This window comes from Panthera uncia (genome assembly GCF_023721935.1).
Source record: "Panthera uncia isolate 11264 chromosome A1 unlocalized genomic scaffold, Puncia_PCG_1.0 HiC_scaffold_17, whole genome shotgun sequence".
NCBI lineage: Eukaryota > Metazoa > Chordata > Mammalia > Carnivora > Felidae > Panthera > Panthera uncia.
Genome location: NW_026057577.1, coordinates 9,686,666 through 9,705,697, shown reverse-complemented (window position 1 = coordinate 9,705,697; position 19,032 = coordinate 9,686,666). Strand labels below are relative to the sequence as shown.

The window sequence follows — 19,032 nt, the reverse complement described above, 5'->3', positions numbered from 1 at the left end:
CTGTCTCCCTCTCTCTCTGTCCCTCCCCCACTCATACTCTGTCTCTCTTTCTCTCTCTCTCTTTCTCAAAAATAAATAAATCTTAAAAAAAATTTTTTTAAAGGAAGAGGAAAGCTTACCAATCCATTTTGTTTACAGAAAAGAAATGAAGACAGGAAGAAGTGAGCTGGTTGGTCTGAGGCCGCACCACCCCTCCATGGAACAACTGGAATGATATCCCAGCATCCCAGGTCGAGTCTGGTCTCTCTCCCTTCCCTGACATACTACTTTTGTGTCCTTTATGTAACTGCAGGCCACAGGCTCTCATTTTTTTTTAAATGTTTATTTATTTTTGAGAGACAGAGAGAGACAGAGCTTGAGTGGGGATGGGCAGAGAGAGAGAGAGAGACACAGAATCCGAATCAGGCTCCAGGCTCTGAGCTCTCAGCACAGAGGCCAATGCGGGGCTCGAACTCACGAGTCGTAAGATCATGACCTGAGCCGAAGTCAGATGCTTAGCCGACTGCACCAACCAGGTGTCCCAACAGACTCTCATTCTTGATAGGAAATGGGCAACTTTCACTTTCTAGTGATATGACCATAGGACTGGTCTGTCACCGAGTGACCTCAGCATGTTAAAAACCATGCACACTGTGGACTGCGAAGAAGATGTGACTCAGTTCGCATCAGGCCTTCTGAATTTAGTAAAGGAACAGCTAACAACAGTTAAGATGGACCACTTTTGAAAAGAACACGTATGGCACATGCACAATTTTGAGGCTATTTTATTTCACTGGCCCTTTGCAGAGTAGATGCACTGAACCACTCGTACAGATGTATATCCTGTTAAACTATGAAAAAAAAAAAAGCTTTAAAAAAAAGGGGGTGCCTGGGTGGCTCAGTCAGTTAAGTTTCAGCTCAGGTCATGATCTCACAATTTGTCAGTTCGAGCCCCACATTGGGCTCTGCGCTGACAGCGTGGAGCTTGCTTGGTGTTCTCTCTCTCTCTCTCTCTCTCTCTCTCTCTCTCTGCCCCTCCCACCTTCTCTCTCTCTCTCCAAATAAATAAAACTTTAAAAAAGCTTTAAATTATGCTTTTACCCACATTATTATGCTGTTATGTGTCATTTCTAACTAAGGGCAATCTTCATAAACTAAATGGGTTTATCAGCCAATGTTTTCCATACTTATTCTTCAAACTTTACAGGCACATCTGCTCCAGAAAATATCACAAGCCTCTAAATACCTTGATTCTGAGCTAACAAAGCATTACCATAAAAGAGTCTACTTTTCTTTAAAAAGAAAACTTTAGGGGCACCTGGGTGGCTCAGTCGGTTAAGTGTCTGACTTTGGCTCAGGTCACGATCTCACCACTTGTGAGTTCAAGCCCGGCGTCAGGCTCCATATTGACAGCTCAGAGCCTGGAGTCCGATTTGGATTCTGTCCCTCTCTCTCTGCCCCTCCCCCACTTGCACTCTCTCTCTGTCTCTTTGAAAAATAAAAATTAAAAATAAATGAATAAATAAATAAATAACTTCAATCCTTCAAATGCCATCCTTAGGAAGACAAGTTCTAAAACAGATTCAGATACTTGATGTTAAAGCCTAGTCACTACAGAATTTCTCGTAAAAGCAGGTGGAGTCAACAAACGTGCTGGCCTAGGCTCTTTCCCTGGATCCCATTAAAACGACTGTAGATAATTTCAAGAGAAACAAACAAACAAAAAAGCTTAAACTCAGAAGGACAGCAAGGAGTGACAAGACAATATTAAGGGAGCTGAAAAGCCAACTGCCACATGAGAACTGACCTGCCTGACTTGAGGAAGGAGAACGCTAGACCAGGAGTGGTGAAACATGAAGCAGCAGCCATATTGGCTCTGAGAATCAACCACTCACCCCCACCCCAAATACTCAGGAATCCTTGGCACCAGTACCTCTGCAAGTGGAGATCAGGACGGAGTTTTAAATGCAAGGACAGGTTCAAATTCTGTGTAAACACGGGTAGACACCTACATTCCCTTCTCCAGTCTGTGCAACTGGTAGTGCCTTTTCGCCACCCTGGCGGAAGCTGGGAGGTTTACTGTCAGGAGAGGTAAAGCACAAGATCTGTGGGCTGACTGCAGAGCATCAAGCACCATAGGGAGAAGGTTCACAGATGAACAGGTGAGCCCTCTTCTCTGCCCTGTCTTTCAGTTCCCACGATGCTATCACCTAGGTTGGCACCTTCATGGTAGGATAGGAGAACTAACTTCCCATGAGCCTGTCAGATTGCTCAGGAAAGAGAAAATACATAAAGATACTGAAAATGGTGTTCTGTGCCCCACCCCACCCCCACCCAAACGTCCATGCAGTGAAGCCCACAGTCAAGAGTTCTGGATTTACACAAACACTTCCATCACTCAGATCCTGAGTGCCTCACTGGCAAGTACAAGCAACAGCTGAGGCTACCTAACTACTTAAGGAAACCTCCTAAAAAGAAGCCAAGGGGTGCCTGGGTGGCTCAGTCGGCTAAGAGTCGGCTTCAGCTCAGGTCATGATCTCACAGCTCATGAGTTCAAGCCCCACATTGGGCTCTGTGCTAACAGCTCAGAGACTGGAGCCTGCTTCAGATTCTGTGTCTCCCTCTCTCTCTGCCCTTTCCCCACTCATGCTCTGTCTCTCACTCAAAAATAAATAAACATTAAAAAAAAAAAACAGAAGCCAAAATCAACACAAAAGTGAATCTTTGGGGAAACAATGCATATACAAAGAGAAAAAATTTCAAAAGCTATCATTAACATCTCTGGACAAATAAGACAATGTCTCTAACAATAAAAGAATGATGCTAATTTTTTTTAATGGGCAGTTAGGGATCAAAAATGAGACACTGGAAATCAATATATATTAAAAAGAAATTAATTTCCAATAGAAAGTTTGGAAGATAAAAATGAGGTTATCCACAAAACAAAACACAGGAACAAAAATCATGAAATAACTCAAGAAAATTTACAGGAACTGAAGGACACTAATTCCAAGAGTGAACAGGAATTAAATTCTCAGTACTCTAGCCCAAAATAGATTCACTCCAAGATATACTCTGATGCAATTGTAGAACAATGATCCTAAAAGCTTCCAGAAAAAAAAGGGGGGGGGCATGAAAATGAAAAAGTGAGAATACTATCAGACTGTTGGATCCTGGATGCTACAAGAAAATAAAGACTTCAATATTCTGAGGAAAGTGATTTCCAATCTAGAGTTTCATACCCAGCCCAGTTATCAAAGAAGCACTAGACAAGATAGGCCATATATACACATGTAGGCTCTGGAAAAAATCTCCCTCTCCCCCACATTTTCTTAAAAGCTACTGGAGGAAGAATTCCACCAAAATGAAGGAATAAGTAAAGACAAAGGGAGAAATGAGGTTCCAGAAAAAGAGTAGGGGCGCCTGGGTGGCTCAGTTGGTTAAACGTCTGACTCTTGACTTCGGCTCAGGTCATGATCTCATAGTACGTGAGTTCGAGCATGGAGCCTACTTGGGATACTCTCTCTCTCTCTCTCTCTCTCTCCCTCCCTCCCTCCCTCCCTCCCTCCCCCACCTCTTTCTGCCCCTCCCATGCTCTCTTTCTCTTAAAATAAGTAAAATAAACTTTAAGAAAAAGTTTATTTTGTGACTTACATATACAGCATATAAAGCATATGCCGCATATAAAGAAGCCAAAGGACATCCCTAACATGATGGACAAGGAAGTTAGAAGCAAGAATTGTTTTTCAAGCTGAAATTGATAGATTGCTTAATATACACGACTCTAGCAGAAGAGCATTTATATAACGGAGGTGATTTCTGGAAAATAAGAATCAAAATGCTAACAACATACTATACTGTTCAACTACAAATGCAGATCATATACTCAATAATGTTAGTGTGGAATGTAGATCATTGGCATTTACAGCATGTATAGGGAAGATGGGAATTACCCTTTTGGGGGTAGAGTCATGAAAGGGGTGTGCATGTGTGAAAAAACCCCTCAAACCCCAACTTTCATAAAAATCTAGATTAAAAAATCTAGTGGTAGCAAAATAAGCAATATCATTTAGAAATATGAAAAGCAGTTACCAAAAACCTGGCTCAATAAACTTTAAGTGATTGCTTCTGTAAAATCGAAATGGGGAAGGGGCATTATAGATTTGCTATTTAGGCAACAATTCTCACACAGATATTTTTCTTCTTTATCTATCTATCTATAATAATATATGTAATGTATAATATTATAATATATAATATAATATATATAATACACCTTAGACTTTCAAAAGCTAAATTAAAAAAAAATCTGGTTACTACAAAGAACATCCAAATATGTAACAGTTCTATAAACCATGAAATTGCTCCTATCTGTCTATTGCTAATTTCAAGTTGGATTTTCCCAACCAAGATCACATGAGATCTCTCCCGTCATTATGATAGAGTTCCTTCTATTTATGTAACAAATCTATTTTTGTTTGTTTGTTATATGACAAGGTTAATATCACTGACACCATTTACTAATGAATTCAGTCAGCCTCACTGGGAAACTCCTGAATTCTGAGAATGTGTGTCTAGCTTTAAACCACCAGAGCACCTCATATAGTAAAACAAATACTTCCCCGTCTCACTAACTGTTGAGTTCAATAAAAACCAAATATTATATCTATAAGCTCCTTATCAACAATCCCATGAACACCATTATAAATAAGGACTACAAGTGACAAACCACACTGAGATATTCCTTGAAGTTCAGACAGCTTGAATCCAATGTTTCCACTGGATTTCTGTCTCAAGAATAATCTATGCTATAACCAATATGGCACCAACATGATTCGGTATTACGATTGAACACACATTTCAGGCAGAAATCTCCTATAAGATTTGTAGGTTTCCAAATTTTGCCACAGGTTATAAAGACAGCCCTCTACTGAAAACTGATCAAATCAGAAAGAAAAATACATAATCATCAAGGCATTACTGTAAGCAAAACTGTTAAGCAACGTTTTGTCAGGCTCATTTAAAAGAAGCCCAGTGGAGAATCCAAAGTTTTCAAGAGTGAGTCTCTATGTGTGCCTCTGGTCTAAATAAAACATGTTCCTTCTCCCACTTCCAAGGACACCATATGGCAAATTACGTTCTCAGGAAAAGAAACAAACTTACCTTTCACAAGCTCGGACAGTCCATGCGGCAATTATCCATAAGGAGATACTAAAAACCAAGAGTACAGTTCCTGGACATATAGTCATTAAAGTCTTCATAACAAAACGTGTATTGAAGTTTATCTTATTAAGTGCTCCAATGCTTCTAGAGGAGGCATCAGTGAAAAGTTTGCTATGTAAAAGCATGACTCTGGCAATCAGATAGAGTCTTAAGAACATTGGTATAGATAAAATAATGTCCACATCAGCGGTGGTTGTGGATGGGGCATAGGAGAAGGCAAGCCGGGCCGTCCATGTGAACGTATAATTCCCAGGTATGGGATGAATAGCACACACCAGTATTTCCAAGCAGATGAAGAAAATACGCTCATAAGTCATGGCTATTCTCCAGTCATCTGCTCCATTGTCCACCATGAACAACTGAAAAAATAAAGTAGAAAATCAGCTTCAGTATGGCATGAACGGTCTACAACGTGTTAGTGCAGATTTTAAAAATACATAACAGGTGACTTTTTAGCAATCATGGCAAGGTAAAGATTCTAACTTTTAAATGCTAGCCAGGTACGCTATTTTTAGAAAATGGTATTGGCGCAAAAGGAGAAATTGGTTTTGCAAAAATTAAAATGAGAAACTTGCTACACAGGAGCTGAAGTTATTCCGGGGTCAGTGCTCCTGGACGATCGTGTAAGTCACATCATTTTAAAAGAAAGGGTTGTGCCTATCAGCAAGGCACCCCACCCCATCCTTGATGAAGCTGGAATGGACTTGCCTTAGGAACAGTCTGTTCTCCTCATCAAGGGTCTGGATCTAATCCCTTCCTCAATTCTAACCACGTTCTCAGTGAAATCTATTTACGGTGCCTCTGCGGTCGCTTATGGCCTATAACGCAACTGTACATGAGCGTCCTTATAGGAAATCTTAATTGGCTTTGGGGAGAAAACCACAAGGGACCACAGACAAGTGTGGCAGAAACATTCCTTCTGGCTTCTCCACCTACTGATCTACCTTCTCTTTTCTTCTGTTCTCCCTTAGCCTTTGCTTGGATTATTAATTTGTTCCCAATCTTTCCTTCTTCTTCTTTTTTTTTAATATTGTAAGGATTCTTTTTTTTTTTTAATGTTTATTTATTTTTGAGAGAAAGAGACAGTGTGAGTGGGGAAGAAGCAGATAGAGGGAGACACAGAATCCGAAGCAGGCTCCAGGCTCTGAGCTGTCAGCACAGAGCCCGATGTGGACTCGAACTTACGAATCATGAGATCATGACCTGAGCTGAAGTCGGACACTTAACTGACTGAACCACCCAGGCGCCCTTCCAATCTTTCTTTAATAAAAGTTCTTTTAAAAAAATGTCTGTCATTTCTGGGGCGCCTGGGTGGCTCAATAGGTTAGGCATCAGACTCTTGATTTTAGCACAGGTCATGATCTTGTGGTTTATGGGACTAAGCCCTGCATCTGGCTCTGCACCAATGGTACAGAGCTTGCTTGGGATTCTCTCTCTCCCTCTCTCTCTCCTCCTCCTCCTCTGCTCGTACTATCTCTCAAAATAAATAAACTCAAAGAAAAAAAATTAAAAAACAACTTCTGTCATTCCTCATGACACAATGAAAAAAAATAACAAAGAAAAAGGAGAGAGATAGATATGTAAGTAGATAGACACACATTCAGGCAGACAGTGGAAGAGACAGAAAAGAATGTTTCCTGCATCTTCCCTGGCTTCTCGGTAAATGACTCCACCAGGCTCTAGGAGTCTGTAAATCAGAGGCATCATCTGGAAATGTGCGGGGACATTTCTGACTGCACAGCGACTTGTGGGGGCTCCTGGCATTTAGAGCCAGGAAGCCAGGGGTGCCACACATGCTGTAATTCTGGGAGTCCCACGCGCAAGAAAGACCCGTCTGCCAGAATGCCAGTGGAGCTCCCCCACTAAGAGATGACATATTCTTTGCCTTTTGGTAAGTAGCCAACTTAAGCAGAAAGCATGAGAGGAATGCCACCCAAAATGAGAACAGTGCATTCTCAGGTAATTGACTCGCAATGGAGGCAGGCAGGGCTCGTCTGCTCTACAGTTGGAGCCCAGCTACTCTGCTCTTGTAGAGTCAGGAAAGCGATTTTCCCATGTTGGCTACAAACCCCCCTTCTAGTTTAATTATTCTGTAGGCATAGCTTTTCCCCATGTTATTATCCCAATAATGCTATCAGTGTTACTCTGCAAGGACCGGAGTCTGACAGCAAAATGTACCACACTTCTTTCTGGGACCTCGAGGAGATGGACAGCCAGCAGAATCTCTCATACACATACCAAATTTTAACAAATTAAGTTACATTTGGCAACATAACAGCTTGAGTGTTGCCTTTATCCTAAGTTTTCAGCTTGGGGACTTTCAAAGTTTGAACAAATGCTAGTAGACAATGAAGACATTTTTTTCCAGTTTCCAGGAAAGAAACAGGTCGCAAATACAGAGCAGGACAAGTTACTACAGAAATATTCTTGTTCAGGGATGCCTCAGTGGTTCAGTCGGTTAAGCGTCTAACTCTTGGTTTCAGCTCAGGTCACGATCTCACGGTTATGCGATCAAGCCCTACATCAGGCTCTGTGCTGACAGCACTGAGCCTGCTTGGGATTCTCTCTCTCTGCCCCTCCCCCGCTGGTGAACGTGTTTGCGTTCTCTCTCTCTCTCTCTCTCTCTCTCTCTCTCAAAATAAATAATTTTTTTTAAAAAAGAAATATTTTTGTTGAGTCTCACCCCTTCCAATACCATATTAACATAAAGGATTTCAATCTAACAGATACAAAAAGATTATATGGATATAATGGTAGAAGCCTGCTCAACTTCGTATCAGCGAGTGTCGGAATCCCCAAATCTCTTGAGATGTTTACATCCAAAAGAATGCACCCTCAAACTAGTCACTCTGGGAAGCTATATACATTCCAAAGATGCTGTCACTGTCCTCTTTAGGAACTGCTGTCAGGGCGTGGCACAAGTCACATAAGAAAAATAATCCTATTATTTAAATCCACATTTCCATTTCTACTGAAAATGATATTACCCAGCTTGATTGTCTATTTTCTTCACCCAACTTAGCTCCGGATGACTTGGCAAAATGTCAAATCCATCCCCAAAAGGGCTCAGGGTCACCAAGCCTCCAGGTAGTCCTAAGCTGTGCCACAGATTCAGAGAGCAATTCCAAGACAGGCTTTCCACACTCTGTTCTGGGCAACAGCGGCATAAATGCGGCACAGGTACCTTCCCAGGTAACTGGTGAAGAAATGCCAAGCTAGATGGGAGAATTCTGACATTGCTCCCAAAGAGCCTCCTATCTTTCCAGGACTGGCCCTCCCTCCATCACTCACAATGCACCTGCTCCTCAGACCTCCCAGCTACTCCCCTCCTGAACCAGGCTGGTTCCTGCCATTCGTGCCCATTACTTCAACTGTGACCTCACCACATTCACAGCTGCCCTCCCTGCTGTTACATGCAGGTGGGCCCACCCCGGTAACCTCCAAGCTTCGACCTGCTGTCCAGGGTGTTGCAGATGGACTGGGGCCACCTGCGCCTTCGGGCTCAGCTGAACCCGCAGCCTCACACAGGACTATTCCCCCATCCTCCCTAGCACCCACTCTGAATAATCACCTTTCCCCTTGAAGGCCATGCTTTCTCCCCAATATCAGAAATGCCCTCGACTTCCTACTTCGGCCACCATCACACCACATCTCACCCTTCTCCCCTTATTTTCCGGTAAGGAAAAATCCAAAGCAATGCTATATCCCAAACCAGTTCTGCATGGAAAATCTGGTTTCTGTGCTTCCTCTCTCAGCTAGTGCAAATCTCGATGGTTCACTATAAACAAAGGAAAAGAAACAAAGAAGAACCCCTCCTGAAATCCCTCCTACCACCCCCACTCCCAGCTCTGTGTGCCACAGGTGATATTTTCTGTTCTCCTTCATCCCCCAGCATGCCCACATGGCTTTTGCCGCCATCAGCCCGCTAACAGGACTCTTGGGAAGGTCAGTAAACACACCTTAATTATGAAATCCAGTCCTTCCATCTTAATTCTTACTTGACCTGTCTGACATTAATCATTCCTTCCTTCCTAAAAAAGATCTCTTGGGGCACTTGGGTGGCTCGGTCTGTTGAGTGTCCAACTTTGGCTCAGGTCATGATCTCGCGGTTCATGAGTTCGAGCCCCGCATAGGGTTCTGTGGCTCAGAGCCTGGAGCCTGCTTCAGATTCTGTGTCTCCCTCTCTCTCTGCCTCTCCCCTACTTGTGCTCTGTCTCCCTTTCTCTCAAAAATAAATAAGCATTAAAAAAAATTTTTTTAAAAGATCTCTTGGCTTGTGTGACATACGGCTTCCCCCCAACCCCCATCTGCTGCCACTCCAAAGGATCCATCTCTCTTTCCTTAAATATCCACCTTCCTTTAAGTGTCCAACTCTTGATATTAGCTCAGGTCATGCTCTCATGGTTGTGAGACTGAGCCCCGCGTTGGGCTCAGTACTGAGCAGAGAGCCTGCTTGGGATTTTCTTTCTCCCTCTTTCTCTGCTCCTCCCCCACTCATGCTCATGCTCTCTCTCTCTCTCTCTCTCTCAAAATAAATAAACAAACTTAAAAAAAAATCCACCTTTCCCCTCCCTCCCCAGCTAAGTGCCGTTACTCTCCTGAGGACCATCTCTGACGCTTCTCTCACTCTGTACCTTCCTGGACGGTCTCCTCTATGCCTTCTATCTCCACTACCAGAGCCTTCTACCAAAAACTATCCTCCACCTTTTAATAACCTTGGTCAAAATATCAATTATATCAGCCCCCTGCTGTCAAGATGGAAGCCATTCAAAGGCCCCCATTCTGCAATCTGGTTTTGCCTATCTCTTCAACTTCAGCGCCTATTCGAATCCCTTACCTTTATCTCCCTCTGGGTGCAGAAATTCCAGAACACAGTACCTTAACAGCGCCTCCATGTGTTTGTGCATTCTGCTCCATGGACTGCAAAGTCTTCCCATCTAGCAGATTCTTACTCCTTTAACACCAAGACTCCACGCTCACTTCTTTCTAGGACATCGTGCGTGCCCTAGCCAAATCTAAAAACTCCCTCCTTTATTCCGTGATTTCTGTATATGCCTCTTATTGATACCACAGAGGAACAGTAAGGATTTCCTTGCAAGATTATCACCCTCACTTGTCTGTGAGGCTCCTTGAGGACAGGAGCCACGTCTACCTAGCAGAGAATAATAAAGCTATTACGATTCATTTAATACTGACTATCCTAATCACTGCATAGGTCCTAATGTTAATTAAATATGTTCATGGAAGTTGGGCATATAAAAGCGTAATACAAGTGAATTAAATCTATGCCATGTTTCAAATGTGTACAGAACACATCCTACTAAATGCCAAGGCATTACAGCAACATCATTTTGCATGTTGCAGAAGAAGAGAACATTCTTCTTTAGTAACTTCCCCAGAGAAACTTTCTATCACGTAGTTGCTTTTTACTACAAGTGGTTTCATCCACACCTCAAATGAGTTTTATTTTGGCTTCATTTGATCACGCTACATATTTCAAAGCCAGGGTTAAGGAAACAAACAAACAAACAAACAAACATAATTTATTCTACTCTGCAGATAATCCCCAGCCTAACCTGCTGCTTATTAATCCATTTGCTAAATATCCAGGGTGCTCAACACTCAGTGTGCACCAAGCACTGTGCTACGTGCTAGCCGTACAACAGCATTTACAGCAGACAGAGGGTCTGCTCTGAGAAGCTAACTTTCACCAGGAAAGAAAGACAAAGTCAAGAGAGCAGACTTGAAGCAATTTGATAAAGTAATTATGTCTGTGGACACTGCTCTGAAAAACCAACAAGTGATGAAACAGGGAAGAATAAACTGGAGTTGACAGCAGATGTGGGCACCGGGGAAAACGTGTGCCTAAGTTCCTGAGAAGGGGGGCCAGTCCCATCAACAGCCAGGAGAAGAACCTTCTAGGCAGGGGAAATGGCACAGGGAAAGGGCATGAGCTTTATAAAGCTTAGCGTGCTTGGGGCGCCTGGGTGGCTTAGTCAGCTGAGTGTCCGACTTCAGCTCAGGTCATGATCTCATGGTTCGTGAGTTTGAGCCCTGCCTCGGGCTCTGTGCTGACAGCTCAGAGCCTGGAGCCTGCTTCGGATTCTGTGTCTCCCTCTCTCTCTGCCCCTCCCCTGCTCACGCTCTGTCTCTCCCTCTCTCTCACAAATAAACTTTAAAAAAAAAATGTAAAGCTTAGTGTGCTTAAGGAAATAAAAGAATACCAGGGTGTTTGAAACTAAATGATCATGGGGCTGAGTGGAAGGAGATGAACTGAAAGAGACAAATAGGGATCAGACGTGCAGGACGTTGTTGGCTGCGGTATCCAGACTGGATTTCATTTCAGGCTCTGCAGGAATCCACTGAAGGGTATTAGGCAGAGGAATGGCATGATCTGGTTTACAGCTTGAAGGGTTCATCCTCACTTTAAGGGATACCAAGGACACAGGGGAGGAAGGACTACTGCATCTGATTGGCTGCAGTTAGTATCCCCATGACCTGGACTGGGGGGGTGGGGTTGCCATGGAAATGGAGATAGTGGGCGCGCTAGAGATATAGTTTGCAGATCTTGCTAGAACTTGCAGAGGGGCTGAATGTGGGAGTGATAAAAGAAAGAAAAGAATCCTAGGTGGCTGAGTTTCTACTCTGGAAAACACAGTGGCTGGCCATGCCATTTCCTGAGTACAGTGGGCTGGTGGGGGGAGGAGGGAAGCAAAGATTCTACGTTGGCCACTGTCATCTGAGCATAGACGCCACGCAGGTAGCAGTATATGCAAGTCACTGAGAGAAATCCAGACCGGGGGAATGAACTTGGAAGGTATCACTAGTTAGGTCGTTTTCTGAGATGAGTGGGAAAATTGGAGGAAGTGGAGAGAAAAGGACAGGACACAAGGCCAAGTCCTGAAGGACCCCTCAATGCAGAGGGCAGATGGAAGGTCGAGCCAATCTGTCAAGTAGGAAGACAGGAAAGTGCAGTAAGGAATCAAGGGTGAGGGCTGTCATTCCAAACTGCAAAATAATATTTCCATAGAGAAAATGGAAAACATTCTTAACATCCTAGCCATTCAACACCGGATTCCATGTCGTGTATTAAAATCCACCTGTAAAAATATTCCCATTATATTGCATATGATCAAAATATATGATGGGTTTCAAGCTCGCTTGTGGGGGAGTTAGAGTAATCAGAATGACGGATGCCAAGACATCTTTATACTCATTTTTCACGTTGATGCTAATGAGAAAGATTTTAGGGGCAACGCATGACGACGGTTCAATCTGCTTGCATTCTAGAGCTATGGTTAATGGTCTTTGCCAGAGGTTTCAAGTAACGTTATGTGCAGGCATAACACAGAATCTGTTCCCAGAAAATACCCTCCCCCACCACAAGCTTGAGCTTCCCAATGTAACTGTTTTCTTTCTGCTCTGATACCCAAAATATCCTATCCTTGAAGTCCACTCTCCAAGATGAACTTGGAGTGGAGGTCATTCGGAGGAAGAGGGTCTGGAGCTTAGTGACAGAGACCTTCCTCACAATCAAGTCACCTGCTGGCGTGGGGACCTCTGCTCACCCAGCCCTCCAGAGTGAGGGGCTCACACGCAGAAGCCCCAGCTGCCTTCTGTGTGTGCTTTTCCTCCTCAATGAGGTTCTGAGTTCTGCAGTCTGATCTGGGACAGTGTCTTACATATCCTGCATTTCCTTTCTAGTAAAGAATCCAGGGCAGTGCTCAGCACAAACATGGTGCTTAAAAAGTAGATACTGAATAAAAACCTACAGTCGTGGATTTGTTAAGAAAGCAAATAGAGGTAAAATAACAAAGGAAACTCCAAAAAGGAAGAATAATAAGGGAGAAGCAGCCCCGACATATTATCAAAGTAATAATTTTTTTTAAAGCTTATTTTACTGATCTCGAGAGAGAGCATAGGAGGGGCACGGGGGAGGGGGGAGAGAGAGAGAGAGATCGAGAATATGAATGAATCCCAAGCAGGATCCACACCGTCAGCGCAGAGCCTGATGTGGGGCTTAAATCCACAAACAATGAGCGAAATCATGACCTGAGCAAAAATCAAGAGTCAGATGCTTAACGGATCACCTAGGTGGCTCAGTCGGTTAAGCATTCGACTTCGGCTCAGGTCATGATCTCACAGTGGGCTCGAACCCCGCATCGGGCTCTGTGCTGACAGCTCAGAGCCTGGAGCCTGCTTTGGATTCTGTGTCTCCCTCTCTCTCTGCCCCTCCCCCACTTGTGCTCTCTCTCTGCCCCTCAAAAATGAATAAATGTAAAACAAAACAAAACAAAACAAATACCACGTGGGGAAAATGTTCACAACTGTTATTGGAACTGAAAACGTTCACAACAAAGGACTTGTTTCCCTGGTATATAGGCTCCTACAAATCCTTAAGAAAGAGACAAGCAATCCACAGAAAAGTGGGGAAAGGACATAAAGAGCAGGTCATGGAAAAGCAACTAAAAATGTCTCATCAACCTATTGTTTTTTTCTTAAAAAGATGCTCAACTTTAATCATAGGAAGAAAATGAGATACCATTTTTTTTTTTACCTGTCCTGTTGCAAAAAGATCAAACAGCTTTGTAACACACTAGAAGAGTGGCGGGATGGGGATACAATTATGGTCATACATTGTAGGTGGAAGTGCACATCCACATGACCCTTGAGAAGGTGAATTACCGGGTTGGAAACACACATATTCTTTGACCAGGCCATTCCATTTGAAATTTGTCCTACTGATATATTTGCACATGTGATCAGTGAAGATATAGGATCATTTAATACGGCATTGCCTGCATATTAGCAAAAGACTAGAAAAGATCTAAATATCCACTAATAAGGGAGGGGGTAACCACATTAGGGACTTCCACAAGATGGAACAGTATGACATTAAAACAAGATGAGAGGGAGCCTGAGTGGCTTAGTCGGGTAAGCATCTGGCTTCTGCTCAGCTCATGATCTCATGGTTCATGGGTTTGAGTCCCACATCGGGCCCTCTGCTGTCAGCACAGAGCCTGCTTTGGATTCTCTGTCTCTTTTTCTCTCTGCCCCTCCCCGACTTGTGTGTGTCCTCTCTCAAAAATAAACATTAAAAAAAAACAAGATGAGGAAAATTTTTATATACTATTGAAGAAAATGATGGAGGCAGTAACTGAGTTAAAAAAATTAAAATTTTTATTATTATGTTTATTTATTCTGAGCGAGACAGAGAGAGAGAGAGACACTGTTGGCCAGTGGGGGAGGGGCAGAGAGAGGGAGAGACACAGAATCCGAAGCAGGCTCCAGGCTCTGAGCTGTCAGCACAGAGCCCGATGTGGGGCTCGAACCCATGAATGTGCGATCATGACCTGAGTCAAAGTCGGACACTCACCCGACTGAGCCACCCAGGCGCCCCTAGAAGTAACTGAGTTTAAAAAATTACACAACTACATGCTACTACTTGTGTAGTTTTGTATGTGCACACAATATCTCTGAAAGAATATTCTAGAAAGAATGCTAAGTATGGCTTAGGGGAGGTAAACTGAGTAGCTGGGGATTAGAAATGTAAAAGAAACTTCTAATGGTACCATCATTTACTTAGCTATTTCAAAACCATGTGAATAAATAAATGTAAGTTAATTGATAAAAATAAAGGATAATGAGTGGTACATGAGAGGAAGGAAAAATGAGAACAAAGGTCATCAGACATTCGAAAACATCCTAACAAATCGTCTACATGTGAAAAAGTGCAAAACTAGAAGGTAGCAACTGACAGTCACCACCACGACCTACAGAACCAAGCACACTGAATCCAATTTATATCTATTCTGCTCACACACACACACAAAATAATAAAATAAATAAAAATAAACAAAACACTCTGCTTGCTAAGGTGAAACCTTGAACCATTACATTACATAAGTGTTTTCAGCAGCGTGAACAAAAATAAGTCAGCTTTCTTGGTTAACCTTTAAACCAAATATTCAATAAAGCCAAGTTTTTTTTTTTCCTCATTCAGTTATTGAATGCTTCTATTTGTCAAACTCTGTGCATACAAAGACTAAAAACCCTCTTGGCGTTAGCTGAGGAAGAGAAATGCAACTGAATGGTTACAGTGCCTGTGGAAAGGGCCACAGAAGAGGAAGGGTCGGGAGAGGCTACATCATGGAACAGGACGTGGTACCCACCCCTCCCTTCCGCCGGGGGTCGCCTGGACCCTTCGTAAAACTCAGGACTGTGACCTTCCAAGTTCAGCACTCGGGTATTTGCAGGATAATGGCCCCGAAGAAAATACACGGAAATGTCTTCATCCAAAAAAGAGGCCCCTTCCTTAGAAACCAGCTTTTGTATAAAGGCGGGTGAAAAAGCCACCAGAGACGCAAGCCAAATAATGAGGCTTTTTCTTCATCAAAGCATGGCCAAGAGAGACTCCATCAACACAGAAGTTAGACCGCAACCTCCTGTCCCAGACTAGGTCAAAGGACAAACAGGGGAAAAGAGACCAGTCTTTTCAACGGCCTCACTGAAATTTCCTAAAAGACCCTCAGCCCAGAACCGGTGGGAGGCAGACACAGAAAAGCTATGTTCAGCATTCATGTCCAACGTCCAGTCCTGAGCAAAACTGGGAAGAAACAAGCAGCACTGGTGCTTGTCATTCCCTCACCCCAAGCCTGTAGCCTTTCCCTGGCTTTTGGAACCTCCTGCACAGAGAGATTTCTGCCTCCAGGGAGGAGGATTTCAGAACCAACGCAGCAAAGTCTTAATCACTGAACTGCTCACTCCTCCCTGGGCGAAGAGCGTAGAAGAGAAAGAACTTGCCTGGAATGCAGGAAACCCAGGCTCAGATTCCAGATACTCTAACTTGTCCTTTGACCTTGGCAAGTCATTCAAACCTCACAGACCTTATTTCCATCATGTGTCACATGGAGATAATGTTCTTTGCTGCCTCTGAAAATAGTTTGGAGGATAAAATGAACGTAGATCGTATGTTGCGGGCAACACTGTCGACTGGCTGACCCGGTGTCATTCCCGTCCCTCTCCTACCCTGCCAATCTCCATTACAGAAATACCCACGTCCCCAGACTCTTTTGCAGGTATGTACAGCCATGTGAGGCAGCTCTCACCAGAAGTCAGAAGCCAAAGTTTGCTGGAAGACTCATTGGGTAGGCTTTGCTTTTCTGGATAGAAATAACATCTGGCTGGTGTTGCTCTCTTCCTTCCCTCCAAACCTAAATAAGAATGGATGCCCTAGGTCTGCAGCAGCTATCTTGTGACCTTGAGGAAAAAGGCCAAAAGAATCAAAGTAATACTGGAGCACCTGGGTGGCTCAGTCGGTTGAGCATCTGACTTCAGGTCAGGTCATGATCTCACAGTTCATGAGTTTAAGCCCCGTGTTGGGCTCTGTGCTGCCAGCATGGAACCTGGAGCCTGCTTTGGATCCTGTGTCTCCCTCTCTCTCTGCCCCTCCCCTGCTCATGCTCTCTCTCAAAAATAAACATTTAAAAAAAAAAAAAAAAGAATCACAGTAATACCAGCCCCGACATCTTATGCCACTGAGCCAGCCATCGCTCACCCGGTTTGTGTAAGCCTCTGTTAGCTGGGTTTTCTCCCATTTGAACAGGCAAAAGTATGCCCACGTTTAATTTGATCCACATTAAAGTGCTGTGTGAAGGTCTATAAAAGATAAAGAATGATCATTAACTGAAACACTTCGGGGAGAGTGCAGCTAAACAATTCAAAGGGGATGCATCTCAAGTATTGGAATTTAAGGCACAGTAACTCTTGAGTGGTGCAGTTACTTTCGGGTGGGTGGCTTTGGTTCATGCCTTTTAAATATCAACCAACGGCTCAGAATATCGCGTAGTGTGACTCATAGGAAATGCACACACAATTTGGAGTCAGAGAAGCTTGAATTTCATTTCTGGCTTGACCACTTACTAGCTACATGGTCCTGCACAAGATACGTAATCTCTCCCAGCCTAGGTCTGTTCACTACAGAAATTTAAAATAACATCTACCTTGTATGGTTATTAATGAGGCAAGAGCCACTCGGCTCACCCTAGTAAAAGTGACCCTGTGAATAAGTAATAGTATTGCATGAGCCCTCAAGAGGGCAAAAGCGCATGAATTCAATGTCAACTTGTGATATAAAAATGGGAAAATTAATCAAGGAGGAGGAGGAAGGGACTTTGTAAGGAAGGATATTAAAGCAAAGTCAGTGTTGAAAAAGAGTTGCAAAAACTTCCAATCATACCTATTTTTGAAAGAATTCTTGCCATTTGCTCAAATTAGGTGTTTCTGACATTCTCCTCTTCTTAGACAATAGCTATCTACAGACTAAAATTCTAGAACTGAACACTGAGGTCCAGGGATGGTTATCTGACATCTATACCCTGCTGCTTAAAACTTCTTTAAAATCTTAACCCCCTTTCACCTGCCTTCTCTCAACCAGGCTCGCACCCTCTGCGGACCCACTTAGGCATTTTACGTATGTTGATGTATTGCCAGGAAACTGTTCTCACATGGCCTTGCAATTTATGTCAGTTGACTCTCAAAATTACTTGTGAACTTCTCCAGAAAGAGAGGAGAATTATTTTTTTCCCACCTCGGTTCTCTGCACAGTGATGTCACAGAAAGCACTGAGGCGAATGGCTGAGGAGCCTGGGCTCTAGGATCTAGATTCTGACAGATTTAAGTTCTGCTGGACTTTCCACCTGTGACTAGTTCTGTGACCTCAGGAAAATTATTTAAACTTTCTAAGCCTCAGTTTTATCATTTAAGGAGGGTCTAATCAGAGTATCTCTCTCTCTCTCTCAGTGTAAGACAGTGCTCAACAGATGTTAGTTTCTTAGATAATGATTAATTTCAGTTTCTGTGTCCACAGTTGGCCTCCAATGAATGAATGTCCTCTTTTATTTTTTTACATTTATTTATTTATTTGGGGGGGGGGGTGCTGGAGGGGCAGAGACAGAGAAAGACAGACAGACAGACAGAAAGAGAGAAAATCCCTAACAGGTTCCACACTGTCAGCACAGAGCCCCATGCAGGACTCCAAGCCACGAACTGCGAGATCATGACCTGAGCTGAAATCAAGAATCAGAGGTTCAACCGACTGAGCCACCCAGACTCCCCTGAGTGAATGCACGAAAGGTGAAGTGAGAAGAGATGGACAGACACACTGACATCACTGGTCGTAGCTACTGGAAAGGATAAAAATCCAGATGAGAGGAAATGAGAAACTGAAATAAAATTCTTCATTGGTCACTTCTTTACTAACTTCTCAACACACTTACATGAACTGTCTATACATGCTGAAAAGCATCCTCAAATCATTTGGGAGGTTGATAGGGAATAAATCCTAAGCAAATAAAATAAACATGGCAAGTCCTAAAGCTGTGAAATAACTCAATACGAGTCAACCCAGTTAATTCAAAAAATTTAACCTGAACTGATAAAAACCGCATATTTTTATATGAAGCATTATAGTAATTATTGCTACTGGCTATAATGTGTTATCATCTCCTTAGTTATTTTAAGCACTTAAAACGCTAGCTAAAAGCCAGTCGCTTTTATTATATCATTTGCCCTTATAACAGTCCAATTAAAGCAGAGACAATTGAAAGAACTTGGCCACAGTCACATCATGAATTACCAAGAAAACCTGTTAGCTCAAGTTCATGTCTCCCAGCACTCACATCATTTGATGGGGGCTGCCGGCTGAACTGAAAGGTTGGGTGCAAATCAAATATTTATAAACCAAATAAGCGCCTACCCACTAATTGACATTATGATTTCTAAAATGTCACATCTTCACTCTCTGACGATCCTGGACGACAGCAGCTGTTT

At 43.1% G+C, this 19,032-nt stretch overlaps 1 protein-coding gene across 1 annotated transcript in view; it reads right to left on the bottom strand.

Moving 5' to 3' along the window:
* The window catches only part of KCNN2 (potassium calcium-activated channel subfamily N member 2), an 89,035-nt gene that overhangs the window by 38,937 nt on the left and 31,066 nt on the right, over window positions 1-19,032 (bottom strand). Inside the window, exons 3-4 of the mRNA XM_049648822.1 lie at window positions 5,143-5,561; window positions 1,992-2,058 (exon numbers count right to left, since the gene is read on the bottom strand). Of these exons, the coding sequence (XP_049504779.1) occupies window positions 1,992-2,058; window positions 5,143-5,561 (486 nt within the window). The remainder of the gene's footprint in view (window positions 1-1,991; window positions 2,059-5,142; window positions 5,562-19,032) is intronic.